We start from the raw sequence: 17934 nt of genomic DNA, 5'->3' as shown, positions 1-17934 counted from the left end.
ATCATGATGGGTAAGAATGCATTACTGCACTAAGTCGCTACTCTCCATATAACTGTAAGAATAATCTGAAAGACTGTGATTTAGTTTAAAATAATTCATATTAGCTTTCAAGTGTGTCTCTGTCTTGCCCTAGCTCCTTTCAGAACTTTTCTTATTGTGCTTGGTTAATATTAAAATTAATTACAATCAATACTAAAATAATGCCAACTCCATTTGTTAGCAATAGTCTTTTGTGAATTATATTGTGAATGCCTGGATAATTAAAATGGACCTTTTTTCAATATTTATCTGTGTTTTGTTAGAATTTGAAACATCAGAAAATCATCACCTCCTTCTATTTTTATGGCCTGCTCTGTATGAAGGAGGTCAGGAAAGTGTTTATTACAACACTAAAGATATTTATGCTTCAAATCTTGTGTCTCACAATACTATGTTTTCTCCTTTCAAAAAGAAATCTTTTTCTGTGTCTGTTCTGTAACAACAGAGTTCATTCTTCTTTAGGAAGTCAGTAATTTGAATATCTTTGTTCACAAAAACCATGTTGCTAACCAAAAATAGGAACTGGATAAAGGGAAATGAGAAGGATTTCCTTAGAAGTTTTAATACAGAATTCAAGTTTTTTGGTTTTTTTTTTTTCTCTGTGGCTAAAACCTTATATCTGTTCCCTTTGATCTTGTGAACATATGAATAATCCTGATTTGGGCTGTCTGAAACCTTTTATCTTTGTTGTGGAAGATAAAGGAGAATGTGAAAATGTGTAAATATGGATGATGTAGAATATAGTGAAAGCGATTGTAGCAATTCCGGCATTTTAATTTTAGAGGAAAATATAAGTGAGAATTTAATATGAATTTAGCATAGTCAAATGTAGATTAACACATATTTCAGGATTTAGGCTTATAATTTATTAGTTGCTATAGATTTTTGCCAAGTTAAATGTATGATTTCAGAAGTGTATCTTTATTTTACAAAGTATGTGATAGTCTTATCAGAAACTGCAAAATCATTTGGATTGGTGATATGTAGACCGAGAACAGAATTCTTCATATGAAGAGTTGAGGGCTTTCTTTGTTTTATTACATGGTTGATTTTTGATTTAGTGGCAGATCAATACTGTATTCTTTCCCTTTGTGTAGATCTGAGAGACTGGAAATAGAGTATACGCTACAATGTTGCCCATTTATTCAACACAAATTAGGAACAGATAACTTACTGTCTTCTCCATATACAAGGTTTAGAACAAAATAGAGAAAGAAATGAAAACTTTTGAGAGTTGGATTTGTTTTAGGTGTGTCCGAGTTGGGATATCACGTCCACTGGAGGAGTTAACTGGGGAAACTTGTGCTTTGTTTACCTTGCCAGTTCCTCCCTGGGGATGCCTCTGCTTGTTCATTTGCAAGGTGGCTAGTGGAAGGTGCAAACTATTGACAAAACCACTCCAGAGTCATAGCTGGGGCCTTAATCTGAGGTCTTAATTGTAGCTCAGTAATTTCTGAGAAAGCAGGATTGATCTATAAGTAGTATCTTCAACTTTTGCTTTTCTCATTCTTCATGTGTCTAATTTTTCTGTTTCCATGCCTTTCCCTTTGATCATCCTTCTCTCCTGGGATCATTCTTCCACTTTGGTCTTTGTAGTTCAGATTCTATCCATGATGCCTCAATGACCAGCCCAAGAAGATCTGCTCTCCGTGACTGCTTCATCTGTCCTTCTCATGACATTTTTTGTAGCTTGCCATTTATTATAATTATCTGTGTACTTGATATGCCCCTACTAAAATTTAAACTTACTTATTTTAAGTTAGTGGCCATATTTTTGGAACTTTTTATTCCCATCATCATGTTGTATTTTGAACAAATAAGATCATTTATCAAGTGGATATCAGGCACTGGATTGGGAGTAAAGTGGTTAAAGAACTTCTCCAGTGTAGGAGATGGCATATACTGAATAAATTTTCTAGAACTTAATAATTTAATAAACCTAGCTAATTTTAGTATAAAATCTATTTTGTGATGTTACTAAATGAACAATGTTACTTTCCAACTATAAATCTATCTAAAATATATATTGTAATGATCTCAATTCTCTTTTTTAAAGGCAAAATATATAGACAGAGCAGAAAATAAGTAAATACAGAAGAACTTGTATAGTGTGGCTGTCTTGCAACTGTGGGAGAATATACCCCACAGTTTTTCCATATTTTTAGCTTCATCAGTAAATAAGTTATCGTTTATAACCAGGAAAAATACTTAGTTTCCCACAAAGCTACTCTGTATATTTAAGCCATTCCCAAGGTTTTTAACTTAAAAATTTCATTCTCTTTGCATTTTTAATTCCACACAATGTTCTTTACTGAAACTTTAAAAGTAGGGGCTTGATATAGCAGTAAAATAAATGTATCATCTCTACCTTCTATGAATTCATAAAACTGAAGGTCTTCAGCAAAATATTTTTAACCATTGCAGAAGATGAAATACAAGGGTAGATGATGCATTTTTGGTTAGAAGGTCCTTGCTCTTTATAAGTTAATACCTGTGTGACACTTAAGAGTGATATGAATCATTTCAAATGTTGGTGGTGATGGCAGTTCCTCTTACTGGTATATTAATGTTGCTTAGAATGTGAGTTCTTCTTACACTGCTGTCATTCTCAAGTTTTTCACCTACTAGAAAAATGAGAAGCAAGCCAGCATTATTTAAAATATTGCTAAGTGAGCATTGTGTTTCTTTATGATTGATTATTGTATTTCCTTTTATAACAGAAGATTAATGTTGCTGTTTGTTGTTCTTAGAAGTGATTATTGGTTGTTTTTTTTAACATCTATATATTCTTCTAGAAGCATATTGTGTTTTCCTTCAGAGCTTGAATTTTAAACTTTTTGTTTTATGGAAATGACTTTGAATTTTATCATCTTTTTTGCTATTCTAAGATTGAATAAAATATAAAAGTTTATGCAGCACATGCACCACTACTACTTGGACAAATGCTTAGTGATCTTTTAAATTCATTTTTTTTCAGTGAAGATTTCAGTAGCAGTAATAGACTCTAAAAAGAAGAATATATCTTCTCTTAATTACTTTATTGAACAAAGGGTGCTCATTTGTTGACTATCATTAAATGTAGTCTCCCATCATTAAGGAAATTTACAGACCCCCATCATTAAGGAAATCATAATATATTTCATGTAGTAAAGAGATCTGTTCCTCTTCTTTTAAAATCACAATTTAAATTCACCGTTCATGTTAAATAACTGAAAGTTATAAAAACTTAGTTTCAAGGAGGTTAAGTGACTGTTTCAAGATGTTATAGCTAATCTTTTTACGTACTATAGCAATTAAATTTAGTTATACCTCTTGTTGCAAACTGGGTTGTGCCAGTCTGTAAGTTAAATGCAAGATAAAAATATAAAGAAATAAGGGTATCAAGAAAATATGGAATAGTAACATGATGAAGCCTATGGAAAAGTAAATGTATATTTAGGAGCATAATGTATGATCTTATGGTGTTCTTAAAGTTGGACTGTAAATTTGCCTCTGAGTTTCCTAGCAGCCAGAGCAACGAGGGATATCTGCTTAATTGCAATATTCAATTTATATATTCACATAATGTATAACTACACACTATGTATATTTGTATTAAATGCCAGTTGCTCAGGCAGTGTATGTTCTTTTTGGCCCAGAACTCTGAGAGAGTTGTCTCTTTAGTGAAATTCTTAGCATAAGTCTTTTCACTCTTAATATATGTTTCTTCCTATTGCCAACTTTTACTTGGTTCTATGTGTTTTAAATATAAAATTTTTAGAAGAATAATAGAAGTTTCTGGTTAGAAGATAACTGTACTTTCTGTGTCTGCTCTTCTTTGTTAGGAGTTCTTGTTAAATCATGGGCACAAATTTTTGCCACCTCTAAAGCCCAAAAATTACTATTCCGGATCATAGACTGTTTACTGCTGCCACATACAGTGTTACAGCAAGAGAAGGAGCTACCTGCACCTATGTTGACTGCGATTCAGAAGAGTCTTCCTTTGTATCTCCAGGTACAGTAAGTGTGGCTGCTTAAAGTTTAAAAAAATAGGAAAGAGAGAAAGAAAAATTTGTCACTTGACTTTAAACCACTTTACTGACTGCAGGTTTCAAAGTGGTACATTGTAATCCTGATGTACATGTGTGATGTTGCACTTCCCTTGAACAGGCTTAAAATCCCTTTTGTGCTGAGTTCTGTAAACAAAGGTGGAAGAGGCAAAGTCTCCACCTTCAAGAAGCTTAAAGTTGCAAGCATAGACACAGCAGTGTGCTCAGTATTTTCCTTAGAGGCCTTAGCTGTCTGTTAGCCGTTCTGGGATGAGGAGATGCAAGAGAAGATACTGTAGTAAAGGATGTTAGGTGTCAGAGAGCAGAGTGGGTAGGAGTTGAAGGAGAGTCCTGTCAGAGGGAACAGCATGTGGAGGACATGAGCTACAAGAAAATATGATGTTCTCTTCCAGCTGGAGACGCATCAGGAGGAAGCGTGTAATGAAGGGCTTTGGGTGCCGTGCTCAGAAGATTGGACTTATTCTTGTACATGGGGACTGTTGATGGCTTTGACACAGAGAAGTGGGGTCGCATGTCATATTTACATTTTAGAAAGGTGATTCTGGTGGCATCATTGAAGTTGGTGTGGAAGATGGATTAGAGACTTGGAAGGCAATAAGTTGTTCATTATTTGAGGGTTTTGAACTAAGGCAGTGGTTATAGAGGCACACAGCAGATTTCAGAAACATTTAGGATCTCCAGTCACAAAGTCTTGCTGAGTGACCATTGTAGAACAACAGAAAGAAATAGAATACTCCCTAGATTCCATGGTGGCTGTTTATGTCAGTAGTAGTTCTACTAACCAAAATGGAAAATTCTCGAGACATAGGAATGAAATTAAGAATTGATTTCTGGAGTTCCCGTCGTGGCGCAGTGGTTAACCAATTCGACTAGGAACCATGAGGTTGCGGGTTCGGTCCCTGCCCTTGCTCAGTGGGTTAACGATCCAGCATTGCTGTGAGCTGTGGTGTAGGTTGCAGACGCGGCTCGGATCCTGCATTGCTGTGGCTCTGGCGTAGGCCAGTGGCTACAGCTCCGATTAGACCCCTAGCCTGGGAACCTCCATATGCCACGGGAGCGGACCAAAGAAATAGCAAAAAGACAAAAAAAATAATAATAATAATAATTGATTTCTGAGCAGCTTCGATGTGAGATGCTGTGGAATATCTAGGTAATGATGTCCAGTAGGTACTTGGAAACACTGATCTGTCATGAAGGGGAAAGGATGGGGCTAGAGATACACTTCATTATTTGTTAGTACCTGATACTGAAGATATGGGCTTCTTACCTTGGTATCCAGCAAAGGAAATTGAGGAGGAAGAGGAGAATGGATTTTGATTAGGTAATAAGCAGTCTCTTACACAGATGGATTTTTAAAATAGATTTTCACAATTTCCAATAAATTTTAAGTTGGCTCTTTAAACGCTAAGTTAGTAGCATTTAAAACAAAGTTTAGTGTGTCCATTATCAGAAAGGTAAAGCTTGGGCTACCAGTCCCACAGAGGGGAAGATGGGTGGAGGGGACTTATGGGCAGCAGGCGAGTGTGGAGTGCTCGCCCTGTGTGACCCTCTGAAACCAAAATAGTCCACTTAATAAGAATTCGTATAAACTTCCTTAGTTGAAAAATCCAGTGAAGTATCCATTTGACAGAACTGGTTTGGAACTCTTTTATTTCTTAAGGGTATAAACTCTCCTCTTCAGAATTTTTAAAAAATATCCATTTATTACTTTATCTTCTGACTTAACATGCTTTTTCTCAAACAGAGCATTGAAGAAACGTGTGGGGGGGTGGCTTTTTTTTTTTCCCAATTGTTGTTTAAGAGTTTTGTTTTGTTTTTCTTCTTTTTAGGGCCGCACCTGCGGCATATGGAAGGTCCCATGCTGGGGGACAAATCGGAGCTGCAGCTGCTGGCCTACACCACAGCCACAGCAATGCTGGATCCAAGCCATGTCTGTGACCTACACCACAGCTCACTGACAACACCGAACCCTTTAACCCACTGAGCAAGGGCAGGGATCGAACCCACATCCTCATGGATATTAGTCAGGTTCTTAACCCACTGAGGCATGACAGGAACTCCCTTAAGTGCTTGTGTTTTAACAACTCTGTGCTATTCTTAATTAGAAATAAACTTTCAAAATTTCTTATTGGGTAAATACCATTTACAGCTAAAGTGAAAATATGTCTATCATTTCTGATTATTTCTCTGGGAAAATACATTGCAAACCACAAATTTACCAAATTATAAATGAACTTTTAGAGCATAGTTTGTTGCTCGATTGGTGATTATTTAGCAGTACGCAATATTTAGCGGTATTGGTAGAAGAAATCTATTTCTCAAGTTGTTCGTTTGTAAGTATAAAATGTGAAAATATGTTAACTTCTATACAAATGGAAGGGATTAAATCAGTACACATCTAGCAAGACATTGTGAATTCTGTGTGACCTTGGTCAAGCTTTTAACTTCAGTAAGCCTCAATTTCTCCAGCTGTAAAATTGGAGTTACAATAATACTAATTGATGAGAGTTGAGAAACTTTAATGAAATAATGAATATAATGCATGTGGCACAGTGCTTGACATATAAAACCTGAAAATAAATTGTCATTATTTTGAGTCTTCTGCATTTCTCTTCTTTGGTTATTTTTAAAAATTTTATCACGTTTCTTAACATTGAAGATTTTTAGCATGAATTTTATAGTCTTATTCTGACAACATGACCAGTACCGTAAGTTTAAAAAGAGCTAAATGTATTTTATAACATATATCTGTGGTCAATAGTATGTTGGATGAGGGGCAGAAGGGAGCTTGCTCTGTCTTCTTTTCTTCTCCCTTGCCTTCTCGGGCTGTGCCCTGAACACGCATATGCTTGCTTAGGTATACCAAGCTCAGCTGCTCCCTGAGCTTCATACAGACACTACCTGTTGATGATGGAAGGTGTCCTTGTTGATTGGGATATGTTATAAATCCTGATATTAGTATTAATGCTGGGGGCAAAATTAGTTACTTTCTACATTTTTTTTTAAATTTTACTTTTTAATGTTTCTCTCTTTTTTCTTTTGTAGGGCATGTGTGTCGTGTGTTGTCAGTCTCAAAATCCGAATACATATTTGAGCCAATTGCTAGGGAATGTTATTGAGCTCTATATTGGGCGGTTTCTTCCAACTTCACCACATGGTTTAGGTGTTGGACAACATCCTGTTCTGTTGGCATTGAGAAACTCAGCCACTGTTCCACTGATGTCATCTCTAAAGAAATGTATTCTCCAAGTCATAAGGTACATATAAATATTAACAATTAGTGGTACTTAACTTTATTATTCTCTATTATAAAGTAACAAAGCATCTCAAAAGTATTGACAACTCTTAGGATACTGGTGATTTAAAAACATTTTTTTCCTGAGAAGCATTGTCTGAGAATTCGTCAAAATGACTTGGGAGCCAAACACAATGCTTTTTAAATTGCTTGTTTCTGAAGTTCCTGTTGTGGCTTAGTGGAAACGAATCTGACTAGTATCCATGAGGACGCAGATTCAATCCCTGGCCTCTCTCAGTGAGATAAGGATCTGGTGTTGTCATGAACTGTGGTGTAGGTCGCATACGTGGCTTGGATCTGGTGTGGCTCTGGTTGTTGCATAGGCTGGTGGCTACAGCTCCAGTTCAACCCCTAGCCTGGGAACCTCCATATGCTGTGGGTGCAGCCCTTAAAAAAAACAGGCAAATTGCTTGTTTCTCTATGTAGCTGTTATTTGTCTTATATATGTCCTAAAGATATATAGAAATAGCTATATAGGTGAATATATGTGTATGTATATATATTTAGTTTTTATCAGATAAATAGTAATTATATTTTGCACTGTACAAAATGTAGTAATTAAATTTTATAAGAGATAGTTAAGTAAAAAGATGGATGCTAATATTTATGAAAAAGTAAGCACTATAAAGTCTTATTTTGTAAGTCTTCTCTCTGTCTTAATAACTCACTTTTATCATTAGGCAGAAAAATCAGTGAAACTTTTTAGGTTTTTTAGTCAACTCCCTATCTTTGAATTGCAACATTAGAAGTTATTTCTTTGTCTTCATAGAGTATTTAGGTTCATATAAAAGTAGTTTTTAAACTTTAAAATGCTATGGTGATATATATTATTCTAATCTAGTTTTTTCTTCTGTGTTTTTTAGTGATCTGATAGCTTAATGACTTGATATTACACATCACCTCACATTATAGAATTCCATGTTCTTAGGCTTTAACCTGGCACACCATGTACCCAATAAATGTTTATTCTAGGTATTGGAAATTCAGTATTAAACAAAACAGAAAAAAAACTCTTTCCTTCAAAGAATGAATCTTCTAATGTGCAATATTTGTTGGAAGTCATTGTAGGGAGTAGAAATGATCAAGGCATAGTTCTGCCCTTAAAAGCTATATAATCTTTAGTGACTTTTATGCCTTATTTTGACAAATTATTATTGCTTTGCAATTATATTTAGATGTCTAGCTTAAATTTAGCTATATTTGACAATTATTCATATTGTCTAGACTTTTTAGAAATGAGCAATTTCCGCTTTGATTTATTCACGTTAAAAAGGTATTCTGAATACCTGTTATGAGTTGAGACCTGTTCTAAGAGGTAAAGATACAAAAAAGAATCAGATAAATTATCTCTGTGACCTCTGTTGAATTCGAATACTAAAAGTTGTCCTGCTTTAAGAGAAGATATTAAAACCCAATTTACCTCCATGATTCTTCTACTTCTTAAGGGAAGGAAGGAAGTAGGCTGGAATGAGAAGATGATTCCTAGTATAAGTCCTTTTATTGATTTGGAAAAATAAGACCCCCTTCCAAATCTCTAAGTCAATAAATGTGAGGAGAAATATATTTATGCAAATTTGACATTAGGGAAAATGTTTCATCATTGACCGTCTGATAGAGGAGATCAAACATACATTAGAAAAGAAAAAAATTAACAATTAGATTTTCATTGGATTTCAGTTACACTTATTTTAAAACCAGGTTACTTTATATTTAGCTTTTATCTGTATTCTGCTTTGGTTCTTATAATGCAGAGAAAGGATGTGCAGTCATTGCTTCAAAAATCTTTTTTTTTTTTTTTTTTTTTCGTCCTTTTTAAGGCTGCACCCACGGCATATGGAAGTTCCCAGGCTAGGGGTCTAATCGGAGCTGTTGCTGCCAGCCAACGCCAGAGCCACAGCAACGCCAGATCTGAGCTGTGTCTGCAACCTACACCAACCACAGCTCACGGCAATGCCAGATCCTTTAACCCACTGAGCGAGGCCAGGGATCAAACCCACAACCTCATGGTTCCTAGTCAGATTCATTTCCGCTGCACCACAATGGGAACTCCCAAAAATCTTATGTTTAAAGAATACATGGTAAAATATACATACTTTTTTAAAAAAATTGTGCTTTACTAACTTGGGAGATAAAATAGGCCAGTATCTTTAAAGTATATGACATTTGATTCTGCTCTCTTGAAACTTTAAAGAGAAGGAAAAACAAAACTGTGCTTCGTTTCAGGAAGTCCTACTTTGACTTTAAAGGGTCCTTGCTCCCTCCTCGCTTAGCATCCGTTCTGGCCTTCATCCTCCAACTTGTTAAGGAAACTAACATCGATGTGTCTGAGATTGAACTCCTCCTCCCTGGAGTGTTAAAATGCCTGGTGTTGGTCAGTGAACCTCAAGGTTAGTTCATTTATGAGTGTGTGTTTGTTATACTATTATGTGCGCAAATTAAGAGAGTACTCTTTCAGTTAAATTAACATTAACAAAGACATATGGTTGTTTTATATCAGTTTGATTATATCGTGTAAATATCAAACTCCAGCCAATAGCTGAGGTTGGGCATGATAAAATTGTTAAAAACTGACATGTTTCGGTCTAGTTTGTGGGGTTCCTCCCCCCCCCCGACAAATAGTTTATTTAAATTTATTTAATTTTTATTTAATCTCTTGAGTATTAAATGCGGCTTATTAAATATCAAGTGGTGAGGAGTCAGCACTTTATCCTATTCAGGTTTCTGCTAGCATATTTAAGCTGATCTCTGGAAAACTTGTAAGGATCCATCAATTCTTTTGTTTTCAGTATTAGCGACCTTACTGCCAGTGATCACTTTAAAATATTATTTATTTAATCCCCACTGTCTGTAGCATGCTTTAATAAGCTTATTGAGAATATGCAAAATAGTAGCCAGAGTTCTATTTTGAAGGGGTTTTTAGTGTAAATAGAGTGGTGTGAGTATGTGTGTGTGTGTGTTTATCATTAGAATGATTGTCTGGGGCAGGCTTCTCAAATGCTTCTGCCTGAGTGCTTCTTACTGCTGTGATAACTGAGTACAGTATATAGCCTAAAGAATATGAGAGCTGCACACAAAGTGGTAGCTGAAATCTCAAAGAGCTCTTTGAAATGTTCTGCTTTATCTCAAAAATGTATGCATATTTTGTTTTAATCCATATTTATTTCAGTATTTAAAGTGTTCCTCTCTGCTTCTAAGCTTGGTCTTGTGAAAAATGTTGTATTATCTTAATGTAAAATACCCTTACTTGATAGTAATTCGTCTTCAGTGAATAATATCCAGAGATAGACCCTAGATTCTACATTACAAATTTTACCCTCTTTGAAAACTTTCATATGCTTTTAATCTCCTGAAAGTCTGTTGTACTGTACAATATAAAACTTGAGACAGAGCAGACAGTATAGCATTTTAGTTAGCCCCTTGTTTCAGTGATAAGAATATTTATCATTAAGGAGATCAGGATTTGAAAGGTTAATTTTGCTGCTCATTTCTAGCTAGTAGTGTATCACATGTTCAAAATTGAAGGCATATAGAATTCTCTATCTCCACATTGCTGTCTTTGGATGCTGAAAGAGCAGCATTAAACACAGATATGGGTGACTGACTGACTTAAAGAAAATTTTCTGACTCTCCCTGTAATCTGAGCATTTAGAAGAACAATTTGTAAAACTGTACAATGAAAGTTACTAAATGACTCAGCAGTTCCATTCCTAGATATATGCCCAAGAGTATTTTAAATATATATCCACTCAAAAATCTGTGCACAGTAGCTTCAGGAGTTCCACTTCCAGCATGACAATGTGAGGAGCTCTACAGTCCTGCTCCCCAGAGGAAAAAAAAAAAAAAAAACTGGTGAAAATTATTTACAAGAAAGCACTTAAATTCTCTAGAAATGGCCCTAAGAGTATACAACAAATGGAAAAACATTTATTTAAGAAAATCTATTAAAACTTGGTAGTAACAACAAGTCCTTGATATTTGAACCAAGATTACTCCTTTCTTTCTTCCCAACTCAGTAAAGATGGAAACTGTGCTTTAGATTGGTAAATTGAAGCACATAGGGCTCCCTCTCCCAGTGGGAGGGCTATCATCCTGTGAGAGGCAGAATGTCAATATTGCTCATCCTGCATCCTAGCTACTTGATGCTGAGGTTATATTCCAGGGTAGTGTGGGTGATGGGGCCTTCATTCTTCCACTCAGCCCCCACTCATGGTATGGGCACACTACACTGAGTATGGTACCACTGAGAATATTGGGCCATTGATTGTCCTTGTCACAACTTAGATGTAGCGATTCTATGCCAAAAAAGCAAGCCAAGAGGACCTGCAGCTAAGATTGTTCCTTCTACAAGCATTGAGTACCTAAAGTGGGTATATCATTCAGAAAATAGTGGATACCATCATCCCTGTCCCCAGCATCAGAGCTATACATCTAAGTTTTGCCTGGGAGCAGGAGGTGGTGGGAGGAAAGCCATAGAACAGAGGACATGGAACAGTTTCCAAAGAATCTAACTTCATTTGCAACAAAGTGTGAAAAAGTTCACGCCTCAGGGTCCTGTCAAAAACTTTGGAGTTTGTGGTTGAAATGCATTAGGTAGAAGAATGATAGATTTATTAGAGGTATAAACTAATCTGTATATCAGTTAGTTTAGTGAGAGAATGGGTGAAAGAGACAGCTGGAATGAGCCCTTAGGTCAGAACAAATCTCAACCTCAAAGTCATCCTTTTAAAAACGCCTGATTTGATTAAATCATGCATTTTTCACATCTGTGAAAAAAAGAAGTCAACAGAAACTGCCAATGAGAGCAGTCAGGATTTAGTAGACAAAGACTTCAAAGTTGCCATTATAAAATGTTCAAAAAATTCAAGGAAAGCATGATTAACAAAATAAAGAAAGGCCCAGAGCAACAGAAATAAAAGCGAAAATAAACCAATGGGACCTAATCAAACTGACAAGCTTTGGCACAGCAAAGGAAACCATTAAAAAAAAAAAAAAAAGACAACTTACAGAATGGGAGAAAATAGTTTCAAATGCTGTAACAGACAGGGCTTAATCTCTAAGATATACAAACAACTGGTACAACTCAACAGCAAAGAAGCCAACAACCCAATGGAAAAATGGGCAAAAGTCCTGAATAGACATTTCTCCAAAGAAGATATACAGATGTCCAACAAGCACATGAAAAAATGCTCAATACCCCTGATTATTAGAGAAATGCAAATCAAAACTGCCGTAAGATACCACTTCATACCAGTTGGAATGGCCATCATTAATAAGTCCACAAATAACAAATGCTGGAGGGGGTGTGGAGAAAAAGGAACCCTCTTGCACTGCTGATGGGAATATAAATTGGTACAACCACTATGGAAAACTGTATGGAGGTACCTTAGAAAACTAGACAGAGAACTACCATATGACCCAGTAATCCCACTCTTGGGCATACATCCAGACAAAACTTTCCTTAAAAAAGACACATGCACCAGCATGTTCATGGCAGCACTATTCACAATAGCCAAGACATGGAAACAACCCAAATGTCCATCAACAGATGATTAGATTTGGAAGATGTGATATATATACACAATGGAATACTATTCAGCCATCAAAAAGAACAAAATAATGTCATTTGCAGCAACATGGATGGAACTAGAGACTGTCATCCTGAATGAAGTAAGTCAGAAAGAGAAAGACAAATACCATATCATGTCACTTATATCTGGAATCTAATATATGGCAGAAATGAACCTTTCCACAGAAAAGAAAATCATGGACTTGGAGAATAGACTTGTGGTTGCCAGGGGGGAGGGAGTGGGATGGATTGGGAATTTGGGGTTGATAGATGCAAACTATTGCCTTTGGAATGGATAGGCAATGAGATCCTACTGTGTAGCACTGGGAACTATGTCTGGTCACTTATGATGGAGCATGATAATGTGAGAAAAAAGAATGTATACATGTATGTGTGGCTGGATCACCTTGCTGTACAGTAGAAAATTGACAGAACACTGTAAACCAGCTATAATGGAAAAAATAAAAATCATAAATTAATAGATAAAAAGCCAAAAAAACCCCAAACAAACAAAAAAGGTATGATGACAATGTTGCATCAGAGAATATCAGTAGAGACACAAACTATTTTTAAAAAAGAGCCAAGTGGAAATTCTGTTTGACCCCTGGCCCAGGAACTTACATATGCTGCAGGCACAGCCAGGAAAAAAAAAAAAAAAGCACAGGAGTCAGGTTACACAGGATGCAAAGGAGCCGTGAAACCTTAGGCAAATTATTTAACCTTTTTGATCCTTATTTCCTTTGACAAACTAGTCTGTGCTTTTAGGAAGGGCAAATGAGAAAGTGGTTAAGAGTGCAGCTTGTTGGCTACAAAGCCCTGCACAAATGTGTACTGTTCATAACGTCTCTCAGTTACTCTCTGCTCCAACAGGCTAGGCCCTCAGTACTTAAAGCGAGGTCTCGGATCCACAGGGTGAGCATCACCTGGAGGTTTGTGAGAAATGCAGAGTCTTGGGCCCCATCCACCTCAGACCTACTAAATCAGAATCTGCATTTTACCAAGATCCCTGGAGGGGACTTTTTTTTTTTTTTTTTTTTTTTTTTTTCCTTTTAGGGCCACATCCATGGCATATGGAAGTTCCCAGGCTAGGGGTCGAATCACAGCTGCAGCTGCCAGCCTACACCACAGCTCATGGCAACACCAGATCCTTAACCCACTGAGCTAGGCCAGGGATCAAATCAGCATGCTCTTGGATCCTAGTCAGATTCATTAACCACTTAGCTGGGAACTCCAGGACTGAATTTTTGTTTGAGGAGCAGAGTTTGGCCACCACCTGGTGGCAATGTATGTTAATTGCAAATTGAAGTACAATAACTAAACTGAAAAAAATCAATTTTAATTTGAATTGGCAGAAGAATTAGCAAACTTGAAGATAGATTGTTATGGATTATGCATTTCAGAAAACAATGAAGAAAATGACAGAACTTTATAGAGAAATGCAGGATATTATTAAGCACACCATCCAAAATGTAATTAGTATACCAGGAGAGGACAGAAAGGAACAGAAAAAGAATTAAAGAAATAATGGCTGAAAATTTTCCAAATTTATGGGCTAATACTAATCTATACATTCAAAAAGCTTAACTAATTCCAAGTAGAATAAACTCAAATGAAATAGATGCATCATAGTAAAAATGTTGAAAATCAAAACCAAGAAGAAAATCTTCAAAGCAACAAGAGAAAAACAACTTCACTTTCAAAAGAACCATGGTAAGATTAACAGCTGACTTTTCAGCAAAATCAGTGGAAACCAGAAGGCAGTGGGATAATGCTCTGAATGATCAAAGGAAAACACTGTCAACCAAGAATCTTGTATTCAATAAAGCGACCTTTCAAAAATGAAAGTGAACTAAATATCTTTCCAGATTTAAAAAATGAAGGAATGTATTGCTAGCAAACCTTTATAAAAATTGCTAAAGGAAGTTCTTTAGAATAAAAGTTGAATGACCTCAGACAGTGACTTAAATCCACATGAATAAACAAAGAACACTAAAGGTAATTATGTACAGTTGACTCTTGAACAGCATGGATTCAAATTAATATTTTCATGTAACTGATTTTAAAAATAACTATATAAAAATTATGTTTATAATATATTGGGGGGCCAAAACATAAAGTAAAATTCATAACAACATATTGCTGGATTTTAAAATTTGTTGATGTGATATGTATAAGAACAATACCACAGAGAGGGGGAAGGGGGTAGAGCTATATAGGAGTAATGTTTCTATATTTCAATGGAATTAAGTTCATAAATCTGAAGCTTTGAAAAGTTAAGATGTATGTGGTAAACCCAGAGTGACTGCTAAGGAAATAATTCAAAACTAATGGAAAATCATTAAGGTAATTAAAATGCTGCATTTTAAACCATTCACTTAATGCAAAAAGAAAAGTAATGAGAGGAACAAAAAGAAGACATTTAGAAAACTAAAAGTAAAATAGCTGATGTAAATCCAACTGTATTATTAGAACATTAATTGTGATTAAATTGAACAATCTAATCAAAAGATTATCAGTTTTTTTTTAAGGTCTAACTATACTCTATTTGCAGGAAACACTTTTGATTCAAAGATTGAAAGTTAAAGGATAAGAAAGGTTATATCTTGCAAATTGTAACCACAGAAAGCTGGAGTAGCTATACTAATATCATACCCAAAAAAAGACATTAGGCAAAAAAAAAAAAAAAAAAAAAATCAGATTAAAGGGAAACATTTAAAGTGACAAAAGGGCTAGTCATTCAGGAAGATTTAATAATTATAAACATACATGAACCTAACAACAAGCAGCAAATTACAAGAAAGAAAAACTAAGAGAAATGAGACAAATAGACAATTCATAATAGTAGTTGGAGACTTTTTGGTTTCCACTTCACATTTAAAGAGCTTGAAAGTTATCACTTTCATGATGGAAGTCATAACAAAAAAAAATATGGACTGAAAACAGCTCTTCTTAGATACATCAGAAAATTGAGGTGATAGGGCAAACTGTTGCCCTCAAAACTGAGTATACAACAGTTTGTCAAAGAGTTTCAGTTTAAATATCCTACCAACATCAGCTTCATCAGAAGGCTTCTACTCCTGGTAAGCAGCGATTCTCTGTATCCACCACTTTCTCTAGTTTTAACTATTCAAATAGGTCATTCTTTGTTCAAAATAATAGAACAATGTATTTGATGATTATATTTTATGAATAAATGAGATATTAAGACATCAATGTTATAAGGGATAGGAAAAAGGAATTGGGAATACTCTCTTTAAAGTACCTGTACTACCCATGAAGGAATACAGTGTATTTGAAAGTAGACTCAGTTTAGTTGTAAATATATACTATAAACTCTGGGGCAACCTCCAAGAATTATTTACAAAGATATAAACCTGTTGTGCTAAGAGAGGAGGGAAAATGGAATCATAGAAAATGCTGAATTAAAACTTTCCAAAGCTCCCACTGTGACTCAGTGGCTTAAGGATCTGACTGCAATGACTTGAGTCACTGCAGAGGCTTGGGCCAGCTCTGTCCAGTGCATTAAAGGACCCAGTATTGCTGTAGCTGCAGCGTAGGTTGCAGCTGTGGTTTGGATTCAGTCCCTAGCCTGGGAACTTCTTTATGCCACAGATGTGGCTGAAAAAGAAAAAAAAATTCAGAGAAGGCAGGAAAAGAGTAAAAGATTAAAAAAAAAAAAAAAAAACCACAGAACAAGAGAAGGGAATAGAAAAATTACTTGCTTTAATAATTATTGATGTGAGTAGTCTAAACCAATCAAAAGATAAGAGACAGAGTGGATAAACATGGTCAAATTATATGTTGCCTAAAGAAACCCACTTTTAATATAAAAACTCAAATGGAGTAAAAGTAAAAGGGTTGAGAAAAATATTCAGTGCTAACAATTCAAAGCTGCGTAGCTATATTAATTTCAGACAAAGCAGACTTAAGAACAAGAATATGAGGCATAAAGAGGGGCATTACATAATGATGAACTAAGAATAAAAGAATGTTGATTCAATCAGATGAAGGACATCTATGAAAATCATAGAGCTGATATCACACTTAATGATGAAGGATTAGATGCTTTCCCCTAAGATTAGGAACAAGACCAGGATGTCCACTTTTGCCATGTCTATTCAACATTGTACCGGAAGTTCTAGTCAGGGAAGAAAAAGAAATAAAGGCCATCTAGATTGAAAAGTAAAATTATCCCTATCCATGTTACAGAAAATCCTAAGGACCCCACTGAAAGCTATTAGAACTAATTAATAGGTTCAGCAAGGTTTTAGGGTACAAAATCAAGTTACAGAAATCAATTGTATTTCTATATACTTAAGTGAACATGTGGAAATTAAGTTGATTCTATTATAATAGCATCCAAAATAACAAATAGGAAAAAATGCAACAAAAGAGAAATACAAAACCTACCATATGAGAACTGCCAGTTGTTCTTGAGAGAAATTAGGTAGTATCTAAATAAATGGAAAAACACCTCATTTTTATAGATCGGAAGAGTTAATATTGTTAAGGTGATACTCTCCAAATTAATCTTCAGATTCAGTGCAACTCCTACCACATTGGAGCAAGCTTCTTTGTAGAAATTGATAGACTGATTCTGTAATTCATATAACAGTGCAAAGGACCCACAGTAGCCAAAACAATCTTAAGGAATAACAGAGTTGGAAGATAACACATTTCAATTTGAAAATTAGCATAAAACAATGGTAATTAAGGCAGTGTGGTACTGGCATGAAGATAGACATAGATCAGTGGGATGGAATTCAAAGTCCAGAAATAAACCCATGTGTCTATGGTCAACTGACTTTTTTTGACAGTGGTGCCAAAATGATTCATTGTGGTGGGGTTGGGGGACTAGTCTGTTCAAACAATTGTGCTGGTTCAAATGGATAGCCAAATGCAAAAGATCAAAACTTGCACCTTTATTTCACATTGTGTATAAAAATTAGCTCAAGGAGTTCCCATGTGGCACAGTGAATTAGGAA

At 35.4% G+C, this 17934-nt stretch overlaps 1 protein-coding gene across 9 annotated transcripts in view; it reads left to right on the top strand.

The window, feature by feature from the left end:
- MMS22L (MMS22 like, DNA repair protein) overlaps positions 1 to 17934 on the top strand; it is a 153879-nt gene that overhangs the window by 126197 nt on the left and 9748 nt on the right. For all 9 annotated transcript variants that reach the window (XM_021073207.1, XM_021073193.1, XM_021073186.1 and 6 more), the window contains 3 exons: positions 3864 to 4033; positions 7134 to 7345; positions 9607 to 9770. In XM_021073207.1, the coding sequence (XP_020928866.1) occupies positions 3864 to 4033; positions 7134 to 7345; positions 9607 to 9770 (546 nt within the window). The remainder of the gene's footprint in view (positions 1 to 3863; positions 4034 to 7133; positions 7346 to 9606; positions 9771 to 17934) is intronic.

This window comes from Sus scrofa, chromosome 1 (assembly GCF_000003025.6).
Source record: "Sus scrofa isolate TJ Tabasco breed Duroc chromosome 1, Sscrofa11.1, whole genome shotgun sequence".
NCBI classification, from domain to species: Eukaryota; Metazoa; Chordata; class Mammalia; order Artiodactyla; family Suidae; genus Sus; species Sus scrofa.
The sequence above is the reverse complement of the archived record's forward strand: the minus strand, read 5'-3'. Positions and strand labels throughout refer to the sequence as shown.